At 40.0% G+C, this 19124-nt stretch overlaps 1 protein-coding gene across 1 annotated transcript in view; it reads left to right on the top strand.

Moving 5' to 3' along the window:
• Positions 1 to 9133, top strand: part of xylt1 (xylosyltransferase I) — a 70016-nt gene extending 60883 nt beyond the window's left edge. Inside the window, exons 10-11 of the mRNA XM_046404854.1 lie at positions 2605 to 2938; positions 5917 to 9133. Of these exons, the coding sequence (XP_046260810.1) occupies positions 2605 to 2938; positions 5917 to 6239 (657 nt within the window). The 3' untranslated portion in view covers positions 6240 to 9133. The remainder of the gene's footprint in view (positions 1 to 2604; positions 2939 to 5916) is intronic.
• Positions 9134 to 19124: the final 9991 nt, after the last annotated feature.

Genomic DNA, 19124 nt, shown 5'->3' with positions numbered 1-19124 from the left:
CTGGCCTGAAACTGCTCCAAAAAAGTGGAACTTGGATCATATAGCATAATTCACGTCGCACTTATTTGTTGTTTGTTGCAGAGCAAACTATGGTCAAGAAACAGGAGCAAGTCTCACTTTAACTTAAGTAAATCTTCTGCAGGCTCTCTCTTAGTGGATTACAGTGAGATTCTTCTGTCAATACTCGCTGCATTTCTTTCGGAGGCTTAGAACAAGAGTGCTGCCAATCAATTGGGGAGGTAGTGTGTGCCAGCAAGTCAGCCTTGAATAAAGTAATAAGCTACAGAGGCGCCAGACAAGAGAGTTGATTAGTAATTTAAAGAGAAAGGATCTAAGGTCCAAGGGGTAGAAATGGCAGAGGTCAGTTCAATAATTGAGATGAAAATGAGGTGTCTTTTACGAATGGCCCAAACACACATACACACACACACACACACACACTGTCTCATTCATGCAAGTAATGTCTATTTATACTGTACATCTCAGTTGTAACTCTCAGAGGGTGTAACACAGAGTCAGTTCCAGTCAGCCATTGATCGTCCAGCAGGGTGAGGCTGTGTTAATCAGCTACCATTGTAAGGATGAACGCTTGCTAATGCCGCCATCCCTCTCACATTTCTGCCAACACCCCAGACATATTTCATTGTCAGTGCATGTGTGTGTGTGTGTGTGTTGCCTCCTTCTTCATCACCCCATCTAACCCATCAATCTCAATCGCTCCATGTCTCTCATTTTGCACACCTCATGCTTTTGCAGTCTCTACGATCAGGCACACACGCAGGTCACACCTCTTCAGTTACAGCCTTGACCGCAATAAAGACATTAAAGACAATTAGCTGCATGTATTTTTTTCCTGTTTTTGTAATTTATTCTTTCTTGCCTTTTTTTTATTTAATTCAAGATGAGAGACAGAATCAGTCTTGTAAAATAACCTACAAATCACAGTTCAATCAAACACACCTGCAAACATTGGGATTCTAAATGTTAACCGTGTAAGATTACAGGATGAAATAATCTTAATCTGTTCTATTGTTTCACTGGCAGTTCTTCAGTTTGCAGCAGAGTGGCAACCAGTCTTGTGTTCTGCTACCAGACTACTCATACCTAACCAAAGATATATCTAACTTTGGTATTATCTGTCACTAACATTCATATTCTCAAAATTGTTGCAGAGAATGCAGCCTTCTCTGTCTCACTAAAACCTTATTTTTATGGACGTTTCCTGCACAGACTCCATCATATCCTGCCAAAAGACCACAGTCATCATGTCTGCACATAATGTCAGTATGTATAGTGTCTGTCCCTCTTTTGGTTTTTCCCGCTGTTGTCAGGTTGTAATCTCCTCCCCGGCGGTGTCTGTTTAGGTTAAATGCTGCTCACACTGGATGCTTGTGTTCATTGCTTTGCTTCTCTCTTTCTGTCTCTCTGAAATGTGTTCAGAGAGCAAAGAGAGATGCAGTTGATCGTCATCCCAAGGGGGTACGGCTGGGGTCTAATCATGCGCCTTCCTTAGTCTGCCTCTCATATTCTTTCCCAAAGACCTACTCAGGAATACAGTACTAGAAACTGTGGACAGCATGTAGGACGAAACAATCAGGCTTGTCAGCTTCTGCATATTGTAACATTATATAACGGCTGTGTGGAGGGCTGGGCTGGAGTGTGGTGCTGTTTGATGAAAAATACATGGTGAAGATTATTTCCCATGATAATTCAACACAGATATTGGTTATCTTAATAGTGTGGTCAAATGGTGATGCATGCACACGGTGTGTTACTTATTTACGAACGCTGCACACTATGGGGTGAATTCGCTGAAGGATTGCTTGGCTTTTGCAGCTGCTAAACCTGCACACATGAGACAAAAAGAAAGTGTGTAATGCTGTAAGCACCCGCATGGTGAAGACTGTGCACTGGTGCTATTTGCGCATATTTCAGTCAGGTTTATGCAGTCAAATGAGCCTCATTGCAAAAGAGAACAGGTCAAGCATACCAATGCTAAAAGCCTCACACAGAGGGAAAATGATAAGGGGTGTGACCGTGGTGGGTAATCAGCAAAGACTTTCCAGAATTATCATTCTTATTGTGTCAACAAAATAGATCCCTCTCACGAAGACTGTACTGATTGATATGAATCTAAACATAAGTTCGATCAGGAAAACTGTGTTACACATTCATTCTTACTCCCCTCTCCCTCTCTTTTCTCTATTTCATCTCCTACTTCTGTAGGGGCATTTACTCTTTTGCCACAGTTTCTGTCAGCAGATCATATCTTTGCTGTTCTCCTGTCTGTTGCTGTCAGTTGTCATTTGTGTGTATGAGTATGTGTGTGTGTGTTATACTTGGACACATGGATAACTGCAGTCAGACACCAAGCAGGGGATTGTAGTGCATAAGATATTCACTACTGTAATATCAGCAGTGCAGTATCTTCTGTGAATCAGACCTTGAGATGGGGCAGATAACAGTTGCAATTGATGTGGAAGTCATGGTGCTATCAGCGGCCACAATCCATTCTTTGTAACTGTGCCCATATATGCAGTGTCATTACTTGTGTTCCTGTTTTCACTGCTTCTCATTTCATTATTCTCCTTCTTCAACTATCAGATCGGTACGGAGTGGGATGCCAAGGAACGTATGTTCCGAAACTTCGGTGGGCTGATGGGCCCCATGGATGAGACGGTGGGCATGCAGAAGTGGAGCAAGGGTCCTAACGTCACTGTCACAGTTGTGTGGATCGACCCTACCAATGTCATCGCAGCCACCTATGACATTCTGATCGATGCCAGCGCCGAGTTCACCCACTACCGCCCACCACTCAACCAGCCTCTGCGGCCTGGTGTGTGGAGCGTTCGCATCCTGTACCACTGGAGCCCCGTGGCTGAGATGCGCTTCCTTATAGCCCCACTGGCCTACAATAAGCACCAACCCATACGACAAGGTGAGAGAGAGATTTCTCTGTGATTGTCATGAGGCTTGTTTAAGTAGTGCTTGTTTCAGCTTCATCATAACACAAAAGTACTATTGACTGTGTTATTTGCACATTTAGCCTTGCTATACTTATTGCACTGCTGTGCCGTTCCTTAACAACAGATAATCATTCATCAAAAATTTTAATCAGTCTAAATGCCAAACATTTCCCTTTATATCTATATTCAGCGAAAGCCCCACACAGTGCAGGCACCATAACATCTACACACTGTAATCACAATTGCAAACACAACAGCCCTGCAGTAAATTGTGAAGCTTATAACATTTTACTGTGTTGGGGGTAATGCAGTACTTTGTACTCCTCTACATTCATCTGACAGTTAAACTTACAAGTTACTTTGAAGAATGAGATTTTATGTAATCCATACACAGTAAAAATCTCAGTCTTTCTCCAAATAAGTTGAGATATAAAAGCACTTTTTTCAAAAAAGTGAAAAACAGCCTCTGCAGCAGATCAATTTCAACCAGTTTCAGCAGTACAGGTTGAAGGAATTTTCTGACAAAATGCCGTTGCTTTATTCTGTCTTCCATCGAAAATTTCAGATTTCTTTTGTGTTTGTAGTGTACAATGTGTGATTTAAAGTACTTGAAATTGACTCCATCTTGAAACGGTGAATGCATAGGTAAAAATAATCCAGTAACATAAAATATTGAAATACTGTCAAAGGGGAAATTTTTGATAAGTACTTATACCTGAGATATTTTAAGTGCTTTTGGGTAATCATGCTTACCTTTACATAAGTAAAATTTTTAATGCAGGACTTTTTCTTGTAAATAAGTATTTGTAAAGTATATTTATATATTATTCTTATATAGCAGTGTATACAGTCTGAAATAAAAGTCTGAGCACAAATTGATTGCAAAGGCTTTAAAGTTATTAAAGTTATTGCAGGGCAGAGGCATCTACTCTACATGCTCAAGTGGATTTATTACTTATTTAATTTAGTTTTTAATTTATTATTTAATTTGATTCGCACCAAGTGCCCGGCTGATGTACCATAGATCATTACTTCATGTTCAGGATGCTGAAAGTGAAAATACAGAGCCTGAGTGTATATACGTAGTACAGTTTACTTTTTCAGTATTTTCTTTTCAGTTGACACTAACATGCTGTCACAGAGCAACACTACATTCACTGTGAAGTAACTGTTGCTACTTTAGGTGCTCCAAAATGTCTTCACACACACACACAAACACACACACAGAGCCTTGCATTTGCATTGATGCCCTTTCTAATCAAGCCTGTGGGCCTCTGCAGACCGTGGCTGTTTGTCATCAAGTCACCCTTAATAAACCAGCATGCTGCTCATACACACTAAACAGTGTGTTCAACAACGGCGCACTTAGCCCTCAAAAAACAATGACACAATTAAATCAATCAGCCAGCATGGATAAGGGGCAAGACTGCATTGTTCTAGACCATAAGCAGCCACTTTGCTCTGAAAGTCACATGAGACTTGAGACGCTAGCTTCGGCATAATCGCGCCTTTCACCGTTTAATAATCTCACTGAGCCGTTTTAATGATGAAGAGAGACGACAAATGAAGGTACAGCTTTTGTCTTTGACCTGAGTCTCAGCGGGGCTGGAGGATATGTTGTGCGACAGTTAAATATTCATCTCTGGTTTACGGCTGTTTAGGTTTGCATTATGCAGTTGTTTTCTGACTTGTGGACGGAGAAATTTGTCTGGTACTAATTTAACCGTGTCACGCTAATACATTTTCATTCTTAACTTGTCGTCAATGCAGTCTTAATACTGAATGAAAGTAAGTAAGTAAGGTTGTTAGGTTAGGTTGTTTTCTTGTGTAAGACTGAGTATTAAAATAGCAAATGATTAGTAACGAGATCCAATCACGTATATGTGTATTTGGACTATGCTTAATTGTTTTTGGATCAAAGATTGTCCCTTTAACTCATACACCATAACACATAGCTGATATTAAATTGAAAACAAATATTTGACGTATTTTATAATATAAATAAGGGTCCATAATTATTATTTCTATAGAATTATCAAGTGTTTATGTTGAGTTTATAGGCATCAAATTATAATCTTCGGTATGCTTGCTTTACTCTGTGTGTGTGTGTGTGTGTGTGTGTGTGTGTGTGTGTGGATGTGTGTGTTTTCATCTTAACTGTTCCTTCCACACACCTTTAATTTACTGCCGTGTCTGGCACCAGGTTTCCCTCCTGCATGCACTGCCAGTAAAACTTTATGACGTGGCCTTCCCCCCGCGTTGGCAACAGCAGCCACATGCATACAAACACACACACGCACACACTACACAGTTTTATACACAAACACAAAACTTAACACAGATGCATGATTTCATAACACACACCACAAAGCTACCACCTAAAGCTAGCTGGCACACATCGGACATCTCCTGGTCTGGCTTAGTACCTCATGTGTGACTGCATCTTTCTGTCACCAGTGCATGAAAAGTGCCGATGTCTGCTCAGCCGTGCCTAGAAAGGATGGCCAGCGCCCCATTTAGAGGAACAGTGAGGAATTTACAGCTTCGGTGGAGCCCAGGGTGGAGAAAGTGTTTTAGGTTGCGTCTACATTTTCTGTCTTCCTGCCGGGAATGACCGTCATGGGAAGAAAGAATGAGGACGTGTCTGAGTGTTTCTCACCGTTCCCTTAAAGTCAGCATTGCAGTGGCTTGACAGACCACATCAAAGAAAGCGATTCAGGGAGTCCAGTCGTAAAAATCAATACAAGCAAATTAGCAACCAGTTGAAGCTTTTCACGTAATAATAAAGCAAATCACGTCTTTGCTTTGATATTTTACTTTTCATGTATCCCTTTGTCCTGTTCTCCCTTTCCCTTCAACTCTACAAACTGCTCTCTCTGACCACTGATTATCAACTCCTCACACATCATCCCTCTGTCTTCTCTCTTTCTTCCTTCCCACATTTCTCCAGAGGACACCCTGAAGCTCCACAACGGGCCAGCGAAGAACAGCTACATGGAGCAGAGTTTCCATGGCCTCAACCCAGTGCTCAACATCCCGGTCAGCCTGGGCTACGTGGAGCAGGCTAAGAGGAACGCGGCCCTGACCGGCCAGGAGCTCGAGCGCTGGTTAGACAGCCTGGTGGGCGAGTTGTGGGAGGCAGCCGACATCTGCGCTGTGGGCCCTACCGCCTGCCCTGTCATGCAGGCCTGCCCCAAGAACCCTTGGAGCTCCCTGAGCCCAGACCCCAAGTCTCATCTGGGACCACCGCGTGCCGACGGCCGCATCAGGTAGCAGCGAGGCCTCCAGCTGGACAGGAGGCCACAGCACAGGAGATTCACTGTTGTTTTTTTTATTTATTTAAGGGGTTTGTTGTAGGTCGGGGAAGGAAAAGTGTCCTTCCCCTGTACAGGGAAAAGGATGAAACAAAAGAAAAAGTGGATTTCTGGGGGTAGGTTGGTGAGGGTGTCTGGACAGAAAGCAGGGAGAATGATTTTCAGATCCTCCCACAGGGTTTTTCCTTTTATGGGATTATGCTGGCTTTGCTGTTTCACTTTCTCAGTGTATTTATTTTTCTTCTCATGGCTGAGTTTTACTGTGATCAAAGTTGCAATTTTCTAGCATTTATTTTGCTGCTGGATGAATTATGAAGTCAGCTTTTAAAGCCCTGCACAGGGCACGACGGTCATGTGAGTGTGGATTGTCAACACTGGTAGCAGACGAAGTTCTGCTGCAAAAAGGCCTTAGCTGTAAGAGTATGTGTATGTCAACAAAAACAAAATGAGATGATAACTGAGTGTTCAGACAAGCCCAAACATTCAAAAAAAAGAGTTTGCATTTTGATATGCCACAAATGCAGAGCCATTAAAAGCAAATTTCCAAGAAACTTTGAACAACAAATATTTCAGCATTATTAAAGCCAATTACTTCAAAACCTTTGAGTTTCTGATAGTTCAGTGACTCTGTTTGTAAATCAGTAGAATAAATCAGCAACGGCAGCACAACTTCTTTCAGTTCAGTGCCTGATCAGGATGTGGAACTGCATCTGCTGCAGTCACATTTCGTAAATATGGAAAAAGAGAAATGCAAATACAGAGGCCTTCGCAGAATAATTAAACCTATTTAGATTATGATAGAGTGTTCTAAATTCATGAATGCTTCATTTCTGGTTGTTGTACAATAGTATTTTAAGACTTAACATTCACATAGTGAAGGATTTTTTTAGTCAAATCCAGATGTTGTGACAGGCAGAGGACAAAGAAAGAATTGTTTTGTCCATTTTGGTTTTCTGACCAACCTGCCTCAAACTTGAAACACAATTATCTCAAGCTGACCTTAAAATTCTTCTCCTTGTTTTCAGTGTCACCTTTTTTAATTTTCTTCCAGTCATTTCAATGACACCTTTATGTGTCAAAACGTGTGAATGAGGGGTGGGGGGATGAGTCCATGAGTCGCTATTTATTTCTAAGTTTATATTAATACTGATATTTTTAGTCAGTGACTAAATAACTGCAACGCTGCCTTGGCAGCATGATAAATATTTTTTTGTAAAGAAAGCCGCCTTTATTTACAAAGGCCAACACCCCAAACTTATGCTGTACCTTTTTATGGCCCGCACCTGTGTGTTAGTCAGTGTTGTCCTGTCTGAATAGATCTTCTTGTCTTGGTTTCTTACATGGCTGTTTGCCAAGTGCATCACAAGAGAAAACCACCCTGACCTGGGAGGTCAGAGGTCAGCTACCTAACAACCTCACCAAACAGAGAAGGTGAACAAAGACACTGTTCACAACATACTGCACGTCTGGCCATCGAAGGAGAAACTGTGCTTTTTGGTGTTTTACGGTTCCTGTCAGTTTAAGAATGATAGTGAGTGGTAGTGATCTTCATGCTGTGACAATAATGTACAATTACAAGTGAAATATTATATTGTGTCTGGATAACAAAATGCATCATTTACTAGATCGGGTCTATGGCACCTTGTCAACTCTGTGTACATTTGAAGTACTTTTTCTGCCATCAAGACAATCTCTGGACTTTTGAGACAGGTTGATCACACTGAGGGTAGCGCTGTACCACAACACATCCTGAACAGGAGGTATGGTCACGCACATGTCTTACTTTGGAATAAGTTTCATCTGAAGTCAATTAGGATTTCAATCTGCGATTGTCAACATTGTTTAGCCACCACACGAGCTAAGTGAGTGTTTTTGCACAGGCTGATTAAGAGACATTACTGTTCATTAATGTCAAGTTCACCTTGCCTCTCTGTCGGATGTGTCCATTGTAATTGCTATCACTGCTTCCCTCTCAAAAATACACAGTTTCTGGGGCTGGGTTGTGAAGGTCTTTTTTTTTCTTTTTCATTGGCCAGTTTCTGCTGCCACCTTTTAACTTATAGTGCCACCCTGCGAAGAACAATTACTGCATACAATACACATTATTATGTAAGCTCAATGACAGTTTCAGAAAAAGGTGAATTAAATAAATGTAATTCATGGTGGAAGTCCTATTTTGTAACAAATTGATGAACAAATGAAGATGATGTACATAGGTATTTTGTATTGAACTATTGTTTAAAAGGTATTGTAATGTAAATACAGATGTGGTAAAATGACATTGACATTATTAAGAGATTTTGAAGTGTCAACAACTGGGTTTGATGAATTGTTTGACTGAATTGATGGTGTTTATTGATCAAAATACATAACCTGTTTCAGTGTTTATGGACAGCTGTGACAGCAACCTTGTCCTATTTGCCTCTCAGAGAAAATCACATGCCAGATTGTTGTTGTTCTTTGCTGGAATGTAATGTTGAGCAACTGTTGCACAAATTTCTCTGAATCAACGTTTCCCCCATTGTTTTGGTTTTTTTTTTTTTTGTTTGTTTGTTTGTTTTTGGGTTGTTTTTTTTTCGGGGAGGCTCTGTGTGCCTTAGCTGACTTTAAGAACCTTCTCTGTCTATTAAAAGAAAAACCATTTTATGTTATTTGTTTTGATTTGTCTGATTTGTCGAGTGATTCACTGGTACTGCAACACCAAAAAGATGTGTGCTGTTGTATATATCATCAGGCCTTCTGTTTTATCAGCTTTTTATTTCTTTCCTTTGGGGGATTTGTTTTGTTGTACTTGACAGGCTTGTTTTACTTTTCTCTGACTGCTTTTTGGAAATAAAATTCTATGGCAAAACAGTTTATGTGGTAAAATATTAGTGAGAGTGTTGTGGCGCATAACAAAACATTAATCATCTTTCCACCATTACTCTGTTGTTGCCTCATGAAAGCATGCTGCTACAGCTGAAATCCACATAACTGGGTAATATAATACATTTAATACAGGAAATTTTTACTCGCTCACAAGAATCAGTAAACGTAAATTTTATTTAATTATTTTAACGTCAGGAAAATTTAAAGTATAAAGTATTTCTAAGTATGTCTAAGTATTTCTAAGTTTGTTTCATCTCTTATGTATGTACTTATGTATCTCTTTAGTTCCCCTCACCGTTAAGGTCCGTTTTTGCATCTTTCAGCTCATTGTTGTGGTTTTTCCGCTCACAACTTCATTATTTTGGTTTAGTCCACTGCTCTCATCAGTGTTGTTTCCAGCTGGAGCATGCAGCTCTTTTCAACAAAGAAAGCTCTAATTAATGGCTCACAGACAAAGTTAGTAACTAGCTGTTGGCGCTTTAAGCCATTAAAAAGCCAGATTTTTCCCTCAGGACTTAAGGGAGAGCAGATTAAATTTTTTAAGGCTAGGGAATGATGAATTTACATCTGCCAGGTGCTCAGAAACACTACTCTAAAAATAAATGCTAATATTCTGTGACTGTTAGATGTGTAAATAAGAAACTGTTTGCTATCGTGTTAGCAAAGCAATGATACAAACGTGAAAGACAATGTCCATGTTTTCAGCTTTTTTGGAACAGGCAAACAGTTTTAAAAACACTATTGCAGTAATAATAATCAAACACAGATGACAAATATGAATAAAATAAAATTAAAAAAGGCATTCCTATTAAACTCAACACCTGAGAGACTTTCAAAACTTGGTTCACCTCACCTCACCCCACCTTGGAAATAATTTTGGGTTTGAACCATCAGTCTGTGCCTTGAGTCGTTTCCTCAATCAAAGTGAGGTAGTTGAATTGTTAACAATGGGTACAGCTAGTTGCTCCCATATGTTTTCCATTAAATTAGCTCCAACAATTGTTTTCTTGCCAAGATTCTCACAAAATACCCACACTAAAACACAGCTCTACAATAAGCAGTTGCAGGGATAGTTAAAAACTTTTCAAATGAATGATGGTTTCCTATAAACCAGATAATTCAAGTTATGCTATTCAAGCATAAAGATAGTCATGAAGTGCAGTTACACTTTTTCTGTTTACAGCATCTCTGAACAAAAGCAGGGACCTGTCAATTGTTAGACAAACAAATCTTAATTTTTAGTCAAGTCTTTATGAGTGTATTTGTGTGTTCCCCAGAGAGGCTCTACCACAGCGCAGGGCCGTTGGGTGTTTGACAGGCCTTGATCAAAGGAACACCACAGTGCCAACAGAGCCCATTTTCTGTCCCATAAGACTTGGGACAGACGGCCTAATTAGTCCTTCCTTGCTCTGCTGTATGCTAACGTGTGTGTGTGTGTGTGTGTGTATGTGTTTCCTGAATAAACGACCAAGTGAGAAAGCTAAAAACCATTGCATGCAGGTTTACATGTGTGGGTGTACCATATAAGGCGGATGTGAGGAGAAACGCACATACTTGTGCCGCTGACTTCACACGCAGCAAGATGAGCTTTATTATGTTTGTTTGACTGCGATGTGAAACACTGAAAGTTATCCTGCTGATGTTGGGAGGAAATGACTCGGATTAATGGCAGATAAGCACTCTGATGATCATTTTCAGCTTTTAACTCTAGCTCACTGACACACATGCTGCTTGATTAATTAGCACCCCTGTAACGGAGAGAGACTGTAAGAACAGTGATAGTAAGCATCTCTCCACTACTCTAACACGGCCATCTGCATGTGGAGAGCACTGAATACATTTAAGTCACAACACAGTGTAAAAATGATAGATAACATGTATGCATACACCCATGTTAAATGATAATACAGATAACTGGAAGATATATACAGTATATATATTAAGGATTATATTAAGGATTTATATATAGCAAAGATGTCAGATGTCAGATGCCATAAACCCTCATTAGTTCACTAAATGTGTATTAATATTCAACTGAATAGTCCACAGCAAATCAACTATTGACTCCTGACTGAGTAACATTTGTTTACAACTACAGAGCCCAGCTTCTTTTTTCAGTCGGAACCAAAGGGTTTTTGGCTTAGAACCACAGACATGCGGTGAAAATCAAGAAGTACGACGGGAGGGAATAACACACTGCTGATTTTGGTTTCGTGGAAGGTGGTGACAATAGCAAAAGTACAAAGTATCATCAGTCTAAGGTTAGTGATTCTCAAGCAGTACAGATTATCATTGTGTTTCAAAATCAGGAGATTTGAGCAAATTTGCCCATCTGACATTTTGCTCACATTGGCAGAGTAGCACATCTTCATATTAAGAGAACAATTAAACAACGTAGAAGTTTCAGTTTAACAGGACAATACTGTAATGTAGACTGAAATTAAATAGACTGGAAAACAATTTCAGTCTGCATCTGAAGTCTGACTCTGATGAGTTGCCCTTCTGCAACTAGCCCAAGATAACAACAAAAAATGGCTGTTTGGCATGTATTGGTTTTATGTCATTTTAAAGCACTTTGTAACTTGTTTTTTAAAAAGCTACACAAATAAATATCAAGCTAAAATCCAAGGTTTTGTGAAAAAAAAGAGATTTCTTAAAATCTCCACATTAAAAAGAAGCAAGATCATCGTAACAACATCCTCAGTTGTAAAATGTGCCATACAATAACTCTGGCAAGAAATACACAAACAGATGTCACACGATCAGCACATAACCTGGCATGAAAAAGTCACACTGTTACTGCGATGTCACTGAAGTAGTCGTGCCAGAGGAGATGGTGCTCCCCTCTCTATGTTTTGTTGAGAGGGAAGCACCATCCATCCACTCTGACCCCACTGACCTCAGTTGTTTTGAGGCACTGGCTGACACAGTTACACTTCCTGAGAGGAGAGTCTCGTCTAATGTGTCGCTGTGTCCTGTTGCCCCTGATTTTCTCTCCTGTCCTCATCTCTCCCACTATCTTCTCTCTTTCATGCTTTACTACATTATATGAAGATTTATAAATATGGCACATTATTGTATGCAGTATGTATACATCACTCTTTTCCAATAATATTTACTTAAATCTAGTGTAATAAACAATAGGTTATATTTAAAGTCACTAATTCACCATCTAATAGTGAGATACTTGATGATTTATTTCACCTCTCATCTCTCATCCTCCATCTATATAGTCTGCAGTACTGAGATACTGAGTATCAAGATTTTCACATCCCCGCTGGCAAAACTGTTCTCCAGTCAAATTTATCTTCAAACCAAGCCAGCATCCTCACAGCACTCTGAATGCAAAATATAAAAACTTATGACAATCACAAACTCCCATTTTTTAAGCCCAAATTCTGGGGGGGGGAACAAAAACAGTTTTTATATTATTTAGCAGCCTAGAGGTTTATTGAAGTGGCTTGTGATCAGAGGGTCACCGGTTCAATTCCCCCACTGGACAGGCAGGAAAAATTTGGGTCGCTACTTGATGCTTGGACTTTGAAATGCCACTTTGGAAACAATGAAGACTTTATCAGTAAAGCTTGTGGCTATCATAACCACGAAGCTTACAGTCAAGTCAAGTGTCAGTGTAAGAAATCATCAAGTGTCCATCTGGTCACCAGTGCCAGTCAGTCTGCCAACACACAGATGGCAGACTTTTTTTAATGCTTTTCCATGTTTGAAGAGTCAATGAACCATTAATCCAAACCCAGCTGATGTAATGTTTTGTTCTCTAAATCTTCAAGCTGACCTAATCAAATTGCTTATTATGTCTTCCTTCCTTTCTGTAAAATTTCAAAGCAATTGCTGAGCCTCCTTACTTAGTGCATACACATACACACAGACTGAGTTCAGGCTGTGCGCTGCTGCATACCTCAATTCCTCTGAAAGTTACATATTAATGCTGCGTCAGAAAATAATCAACTCAAAACTAAATCACCTGCAGTGCAGAACTAAGTAGCCATAACGGATGTGAAAATAAAAAACCTCATAAACAGTTCATACTGTCTGTCAGCCATATACATGTAGAACTTAAGGTGACAATAAGTTTCAGTTTAAAATTTTAGAACATGTACTACTGCAAACATGGGCAGTGTATTTTATTTTGAGTGTGTATCATGTATCAACCCACTGCTAAACAGAGAAATATACTTTTTAGTTTTAAATCAAGTACCAAGCCGTTTTGAGACCTTTTTAAAGAATGAAACTTTGCATTTCCTGTTTGTGTCATTTTTTTCTTAATTCGGTTAAACAGGCTTCCTGAGCATGTTCACAGCAGTCATTTCCATGATTTAGTCTGTAACAATCACATACACCCAAAAGTGACAGTGCAGTCACAGTCTTCACTGAAAACTCAGGTCCCTTTTGCTAAGATGCTATTGATGCATCAGAGGGGATGAAATGTATTCAGTTTGAAGAATTTGTGACGGCTCAAGGGTCTGCATGTATTCTTTCATCAGCTACACTGAATTTGCGATGAGCTTCGCTGACTTTCTCTGTGTGTATTTGTTATGGTCTAACCCTACTGTTCTGTCTTTATGAACAATTCCTCCCTGCAACACTCAGCAGCACCACTGAAAATGTTGTTCCCTGTGGCCAGTGAAACACTCAAGCTGAGATGAGAATCGATCTGAAACCATGGACTGGGGAAACTATCAGTTGATGCCTCCATCACCAACCACTAATAGATTTAAATGAAATGAAAATGGTTAGACTTTGATCACCAGCTGGCTGGTAATGACACTTATCTCTCCTATCTTTTTTCATTTGGACAAAATAATGACATCATCTTCCAGGGCCAACATGCTCCTGCTACTCTGTGGAGAACAGCAGGCTTCAACTGCACATTCGCCAAATGTGAAAAAAAAAAAGATCCTTAACAGTAAAACCCGATTTGAAGCACCTCCACACTGCACAGCTCCATCTTATACTGCCAGACCAATAGATTTCCAGCCAGGCAGAACAAAGGAAGTACATGCTTGTGAGCTGGAGTGGGTGCTAAATATTTAAATAACAGCTTACTGACAGTGGAAAAGAGAGCAAGAGAGCAGGAGGTGCAGCAGGTCTTGGTGCTAGACGCTGTGGGAGCAGCAGGGAGAGGTGACAGGTCGGTGCCGGTGTTACGTGAGGAAGTGTCTGAAAACATCAGCAGCCATCGGACGAATAACAACAACAGGAACATTAAGAGCGAGAAGTGGGCCAAGGCCTCATGGCACATTGATCAAAGAGGCTGGCGAAAGGCATCCGTCGAGTCTCCACTTATACACCTGCTGGTACAAGATGTGTATGAGTAGTAGGCAGGAGACAGGAAGAGGCAGTCTTTTACTCTCGTAGACAACACAACCACGGGTGAGGAAACCCAGTGAGAGAATAATGCAAGTTCATACACAGTTTTTATAAATTTATGTATGGAGAAGAAGAAGAATGGAGATTCACTTCAGACATCTGCTGAACATCAAGCAGACATGAAATCTTAAAAAAAAACAAAAAAAACAGCAAAGATGGATTATGGATGATGGACAAAGATCACATTTGCTTTGAGGAAATACAAGAAACTGTTGTTTATTAATATGCTGTCTTGTTCAGTATTAGTCATACATGAAAAAATCATGAAAACCAGGCCGGAAACACAAGTGTGGCGGTTTCATTCCCCCTGCCTACCCATCCTTCACCCAGAGTCTGTCCTCTGAATGTCCCTGCAAAGTTCAGTTCACATGTACACTTGAATAGATCACACATTGACAATGGATTGTCTTCACTGTAGTCCAGTTTGAACCTCCCTAAATGTCCAGGGAGCAAATGAGCAGTATTTTTCTTTTACAATGTTCATCTATCTCGTGTTTATGTTTTCCAGCCTAGGAGTCATTAATCTAAATGTGGACGTCCGTCATTCTCCAGTAATAAGTCTGTCGCTGGACAGTGGCTGAGAGATGTATCAAGCACACGTCATACTGTGCTAAACGTTAATGAACTGTTATGTTTGAGTTATTTCCTGGCTGGGAAAAATTAGATCACACTTAGGATGGGGAGGGTTTCCATATAAAAGTGACATTCTGTTGAAAAGTATGCACTGACTTCACAGTTAATGGGGAAAGTTAGCCAGCTTACTGGCTAGTTGGATGGCAGCTAGCTAAACAGGCTACTTAGATACTCCTGGGTAATGTAAACCTGTATTAATCTCAATTCTTGACACCTATTTATGTTTTAAAAATGATGATTAACATGTTTTATTTGATCATTTAACTGCTTGTGTCATGCATATTCCATTCACTGTGAAAGTTTGATGGAGTGACACTTTACTTGAGTGGGGCACATGAATGTTAAACTCATGCCATGAAGCGAGAATTTCTTATTGGTTTTGTGCCATCTAGCACCATTCAGAGACTATCAGGAACAATTAATGAGGCCAGCAGTCGGAAAGAGCATTAAGAAAGTAATTATGTTACATCGTCCTCACTGGAAAACACAACAGCTTTCCTTTGGTCATCTTTTGAATGCAATTTTTGCATAACCTCAATGTTAAACCATGTAACTTTTGATAGAAGAAATAACAGATTATGAAAAGTTGAGTTAATTTAATTCAGCATTCCTAAGGGCTTTTGGTGCTACACTTAGTCTAATGGGACATTATTTTATTATCACTTTGCTGACTCTATGACCCTTCTCTGGTACAACTTTTACAATACTGGTATGTTTCCGCATTTACCTTTTACCTTGTTTCCACCATGTCTGCTTTTCAGCTGAAGCAGTTTTAATTAAATAAAATAAAGAATTGTGGTTGCAGACTAGGAAATACTCATATAAATTTTGGTAGTGATAGTTTTGAAAGCACTGAAAAACAAAGTTGTCCTGCCATTAGCAGTGCCAGATCATAAAACACACACTGGTCATCGTATTTAGTAAGTAAGTGTTTGATTTGATCAGATTTTGTCATTTTGCCATTAATAAGTAACTACCCACTGTGTGCATTATTTTAAGAAATGATCTCTGTCTAATACTCAGTTATGTTTACACTAGTAAACCAACTGAGTATTCAGAGTCATGTCTAAACCAAACAAAACAATAATATAGTATAAAAAAGAAATATACCTGTTGAAAATGCTGCCACTCACTGAACTAGAACACCTGCACATAAGAGAAAGAGTTGTTTTTTAACAACTTTTATCCTAAAACAAAGCAGATATTTTCCCCAAACCCACAGCGCTGAATTAACATATTAGGATTATTCAGTCCCAGTCTAACTCAGCTATTGATTCACTCAGAGCAAAGAGCCTCCGGTCGATTTTAAAATGCTGATCAGCTGTGTGTTCGAGTTAAGATGTACAGTGGAAATAAGTCAAGAGGGGAATTGAGAACGAGGCACAGAGCCAGAGACAGGGAAGAAGTGTGAGTGTGTGAGAGTGTGTGTGTGTGTGTGTGTGTGTGTGTGTGTGTGTGTGGAGTGTGAAGCAGCAGAGAAAGAGACAGAGACAAGGAGACAGCTCCCAGCAGAACTCTAAAACAACAGCGTGTCTTTCTGACGGATGATACGCTGAGGCCGACTGGCCAGCCATGCGAGCAGCCCATTCCCTCCTGAACAACCCGTCACAGAATAGGATCCACATCAGCGGTGCACAAGAGGAGAGGGAAGGAGAGGGAAGGAAAAAGAGATGAGCAGGGGAAAGGGAGGGGAGGAGAAGGTCAGAGGGAAGGAGAGGAACGGGTGATAGGAATAGGTGAGAAGGGAGGAGATGGAACGATAAGGCAAAGACGTAGAAAGACGAGCGGAAGGAGGCTAAATGAATTCGAGAGGAGGCCAGGGAGAATTGAAAAGGGCAGTTAAGCCGACTTTCTCAATTATTCATTTAGAAATCAATACGCAGCAGCAAAGGAGGTTAAAGAAAGAACATCAGAAAAGAAGAAGATGTGTGATAGAATTTCACCTGATTTTGTCTTTAATTTTGTGAACAGTTATTTAGCTTTGGATTCCTGTTATTTCTAAACAGCCTCTTTGTCCTTTGTGACAGAGTTTTTGAAAGAAAATGGTGAGGAAATGGGAAGTGAATGTTGTGGTCTGAGAGGTCACACTGCCCTCAGTGCTGTTTTATTGCGGTGATTACGGTGAGTCAGGCTGACTGATTGAAAGACGGAACAACATCATCTTTGTTTTAGGAATGTGTTTTTAATTGACCCGCCTGGATTAGGGTTACAGGATTGTAAAAAGCAAAGAAAGGAGTTGTAAAAATAACAATAAAAATGTGTCATACAGAGGATTTACCTTGCAGAGTGCACTCCTCCTCTCATTTTTAATGTGTAGCAGTTAAGTTGTACAGCTAGGAAAGCTGCTGACTGGTATAACAAGAAAAATTACACCTTAAGTGAGGCCAATACATTTTGTTTGTGATCAGATCAACTCATTAAACTCCCTGACTCATCGGGTCCTCGCTGCTTCCTCTCCAAACTTATTCTTTGTGCGGCATGGCCATAGAGATCGAGGGATAGATCTCTTAAATGTCATGAAGACTGATGGCGGGTGTTTTAAAGTGCGGTGACATTACTGCCTCCACTCTCCCTCTCCCTCTAAGTCAGGCTTGTCTGCTTTCTGCACTGACATTTCGCCGGCCGTGTTTACGTGGGACTTGCTGGCCAAAATGCCACTCCAAGATTTATGGCTGTGAACACTGGCTGGTGAAGCGGAGAGAAGGTGAGTGCAACCAGGTAGAGAGGGGCCCAGAACAAATGAGTTTGAGCATTCATTGGTTCTCCATCTTCTCGCTTTCCTTTTTTAACTTTCATCAGCTCCTCTTTTCCTTGATATCCAATGTCATCTCCTCTGTACTATGAAATCCTCCTCCTTTCTTGTCTTGCTTTTATTTTTTTGTCCTTTTGTCCATTCTCTTCTAATGTTTCATCTCCTCTCTTCTCTTACCAACATTTCAATACTTTCTCTCGTGTTTTTCTTTTCTCTATGTTGTTGTGTAAAGTATAGGACTGACAATGTCTCATAAAAGACCAAAACCAGCAATGCACTCACCTTTTTCAGACTTCCTCCACTATTGCACTCGGCTGTAAGCCAATTCCTTCCTGCTGAAGATGCAAATAAAAATCTGAAAAAGCAGGTCACAAACCCAAACAGGAGTAAATAGTTCATTTGTCGAGGACTGCTTTCAGAGGGTGCTCTACTGAGTATTTCTAATAAAAGGACAGTGTGTGGACCCAAAATAAACTGCGGCGCCCGTGGTCATCATAATGAAGGGACATTCACCCAGTGCAATGGTGTGGCCAATTAATGTGTCTTTGCATTTAAACAATGGAGCTGTGCGGGACAGAGGAATAAAATATATCATGCTTTGGCTACATAGACAATAGAACCACATGTCAGTAGGATGCATTTATTGTGGACTTTGGTCTATAATATGCAAGTCGTTTTGAATATGCTGTTCTAGCAGCTTGGCTATGTCTGGAGGGACAACTTACATCATTTCATGCATCAAAGAGGTACTGAAAAAGGGGGAAAAGCTCTAGCTGTAGCTAACTAGCTTGAGCTGTAGCTAACTAGCAAAATATTTAGCTTGGTTGGTAACAGGACAATAAGTTCACAGTTTATTCAACAAACATACTTGTACCATTGACCATTCTTCTCATGCTAGAGATTTACTGATTTCTTAGGTTTCAGATTTTTCTATTCTCCAATTCTACAAATGACTAAAATTTTCCTTGATATCATCTTATATGATGTGGATAATAAGTAGTGGAAATTAAGTTGTGATCACAGTGTATCAAATAACACAGTTTCTGCTAGCTCTGTTTCACTCTGAAACACAAACCACAAGAGGAAAATCTAAAGTTTACACTTGCAATGCAAATACACTTCTGTTTTACTCGTTCCTTTTCCTTCTCATTAAAAGGCTTGTAACATTCCTGTTTAGAAAAACGAGATTCAGTGAAAAGAGAA

This window comes from Scatophagus argus, chromosome 2 (assembly GCF_020382885.2).
Source record: "Scatophagus argus isolate fScaArg1 chromosome 2, fScaArg1.pri, whole genome shotgun sequence".
Taxonomy (NCBI): domain Eukaryota; kingdom Metazoa; phylum Chordata; class Actinopteri; family Scatophagidae; genus Scatophagus; species Scatophagus argus.
Note: the sequence above shows the minus strand (reverse complement) of the source record. Positions and strands in the feature narration are given on the sequence as shown.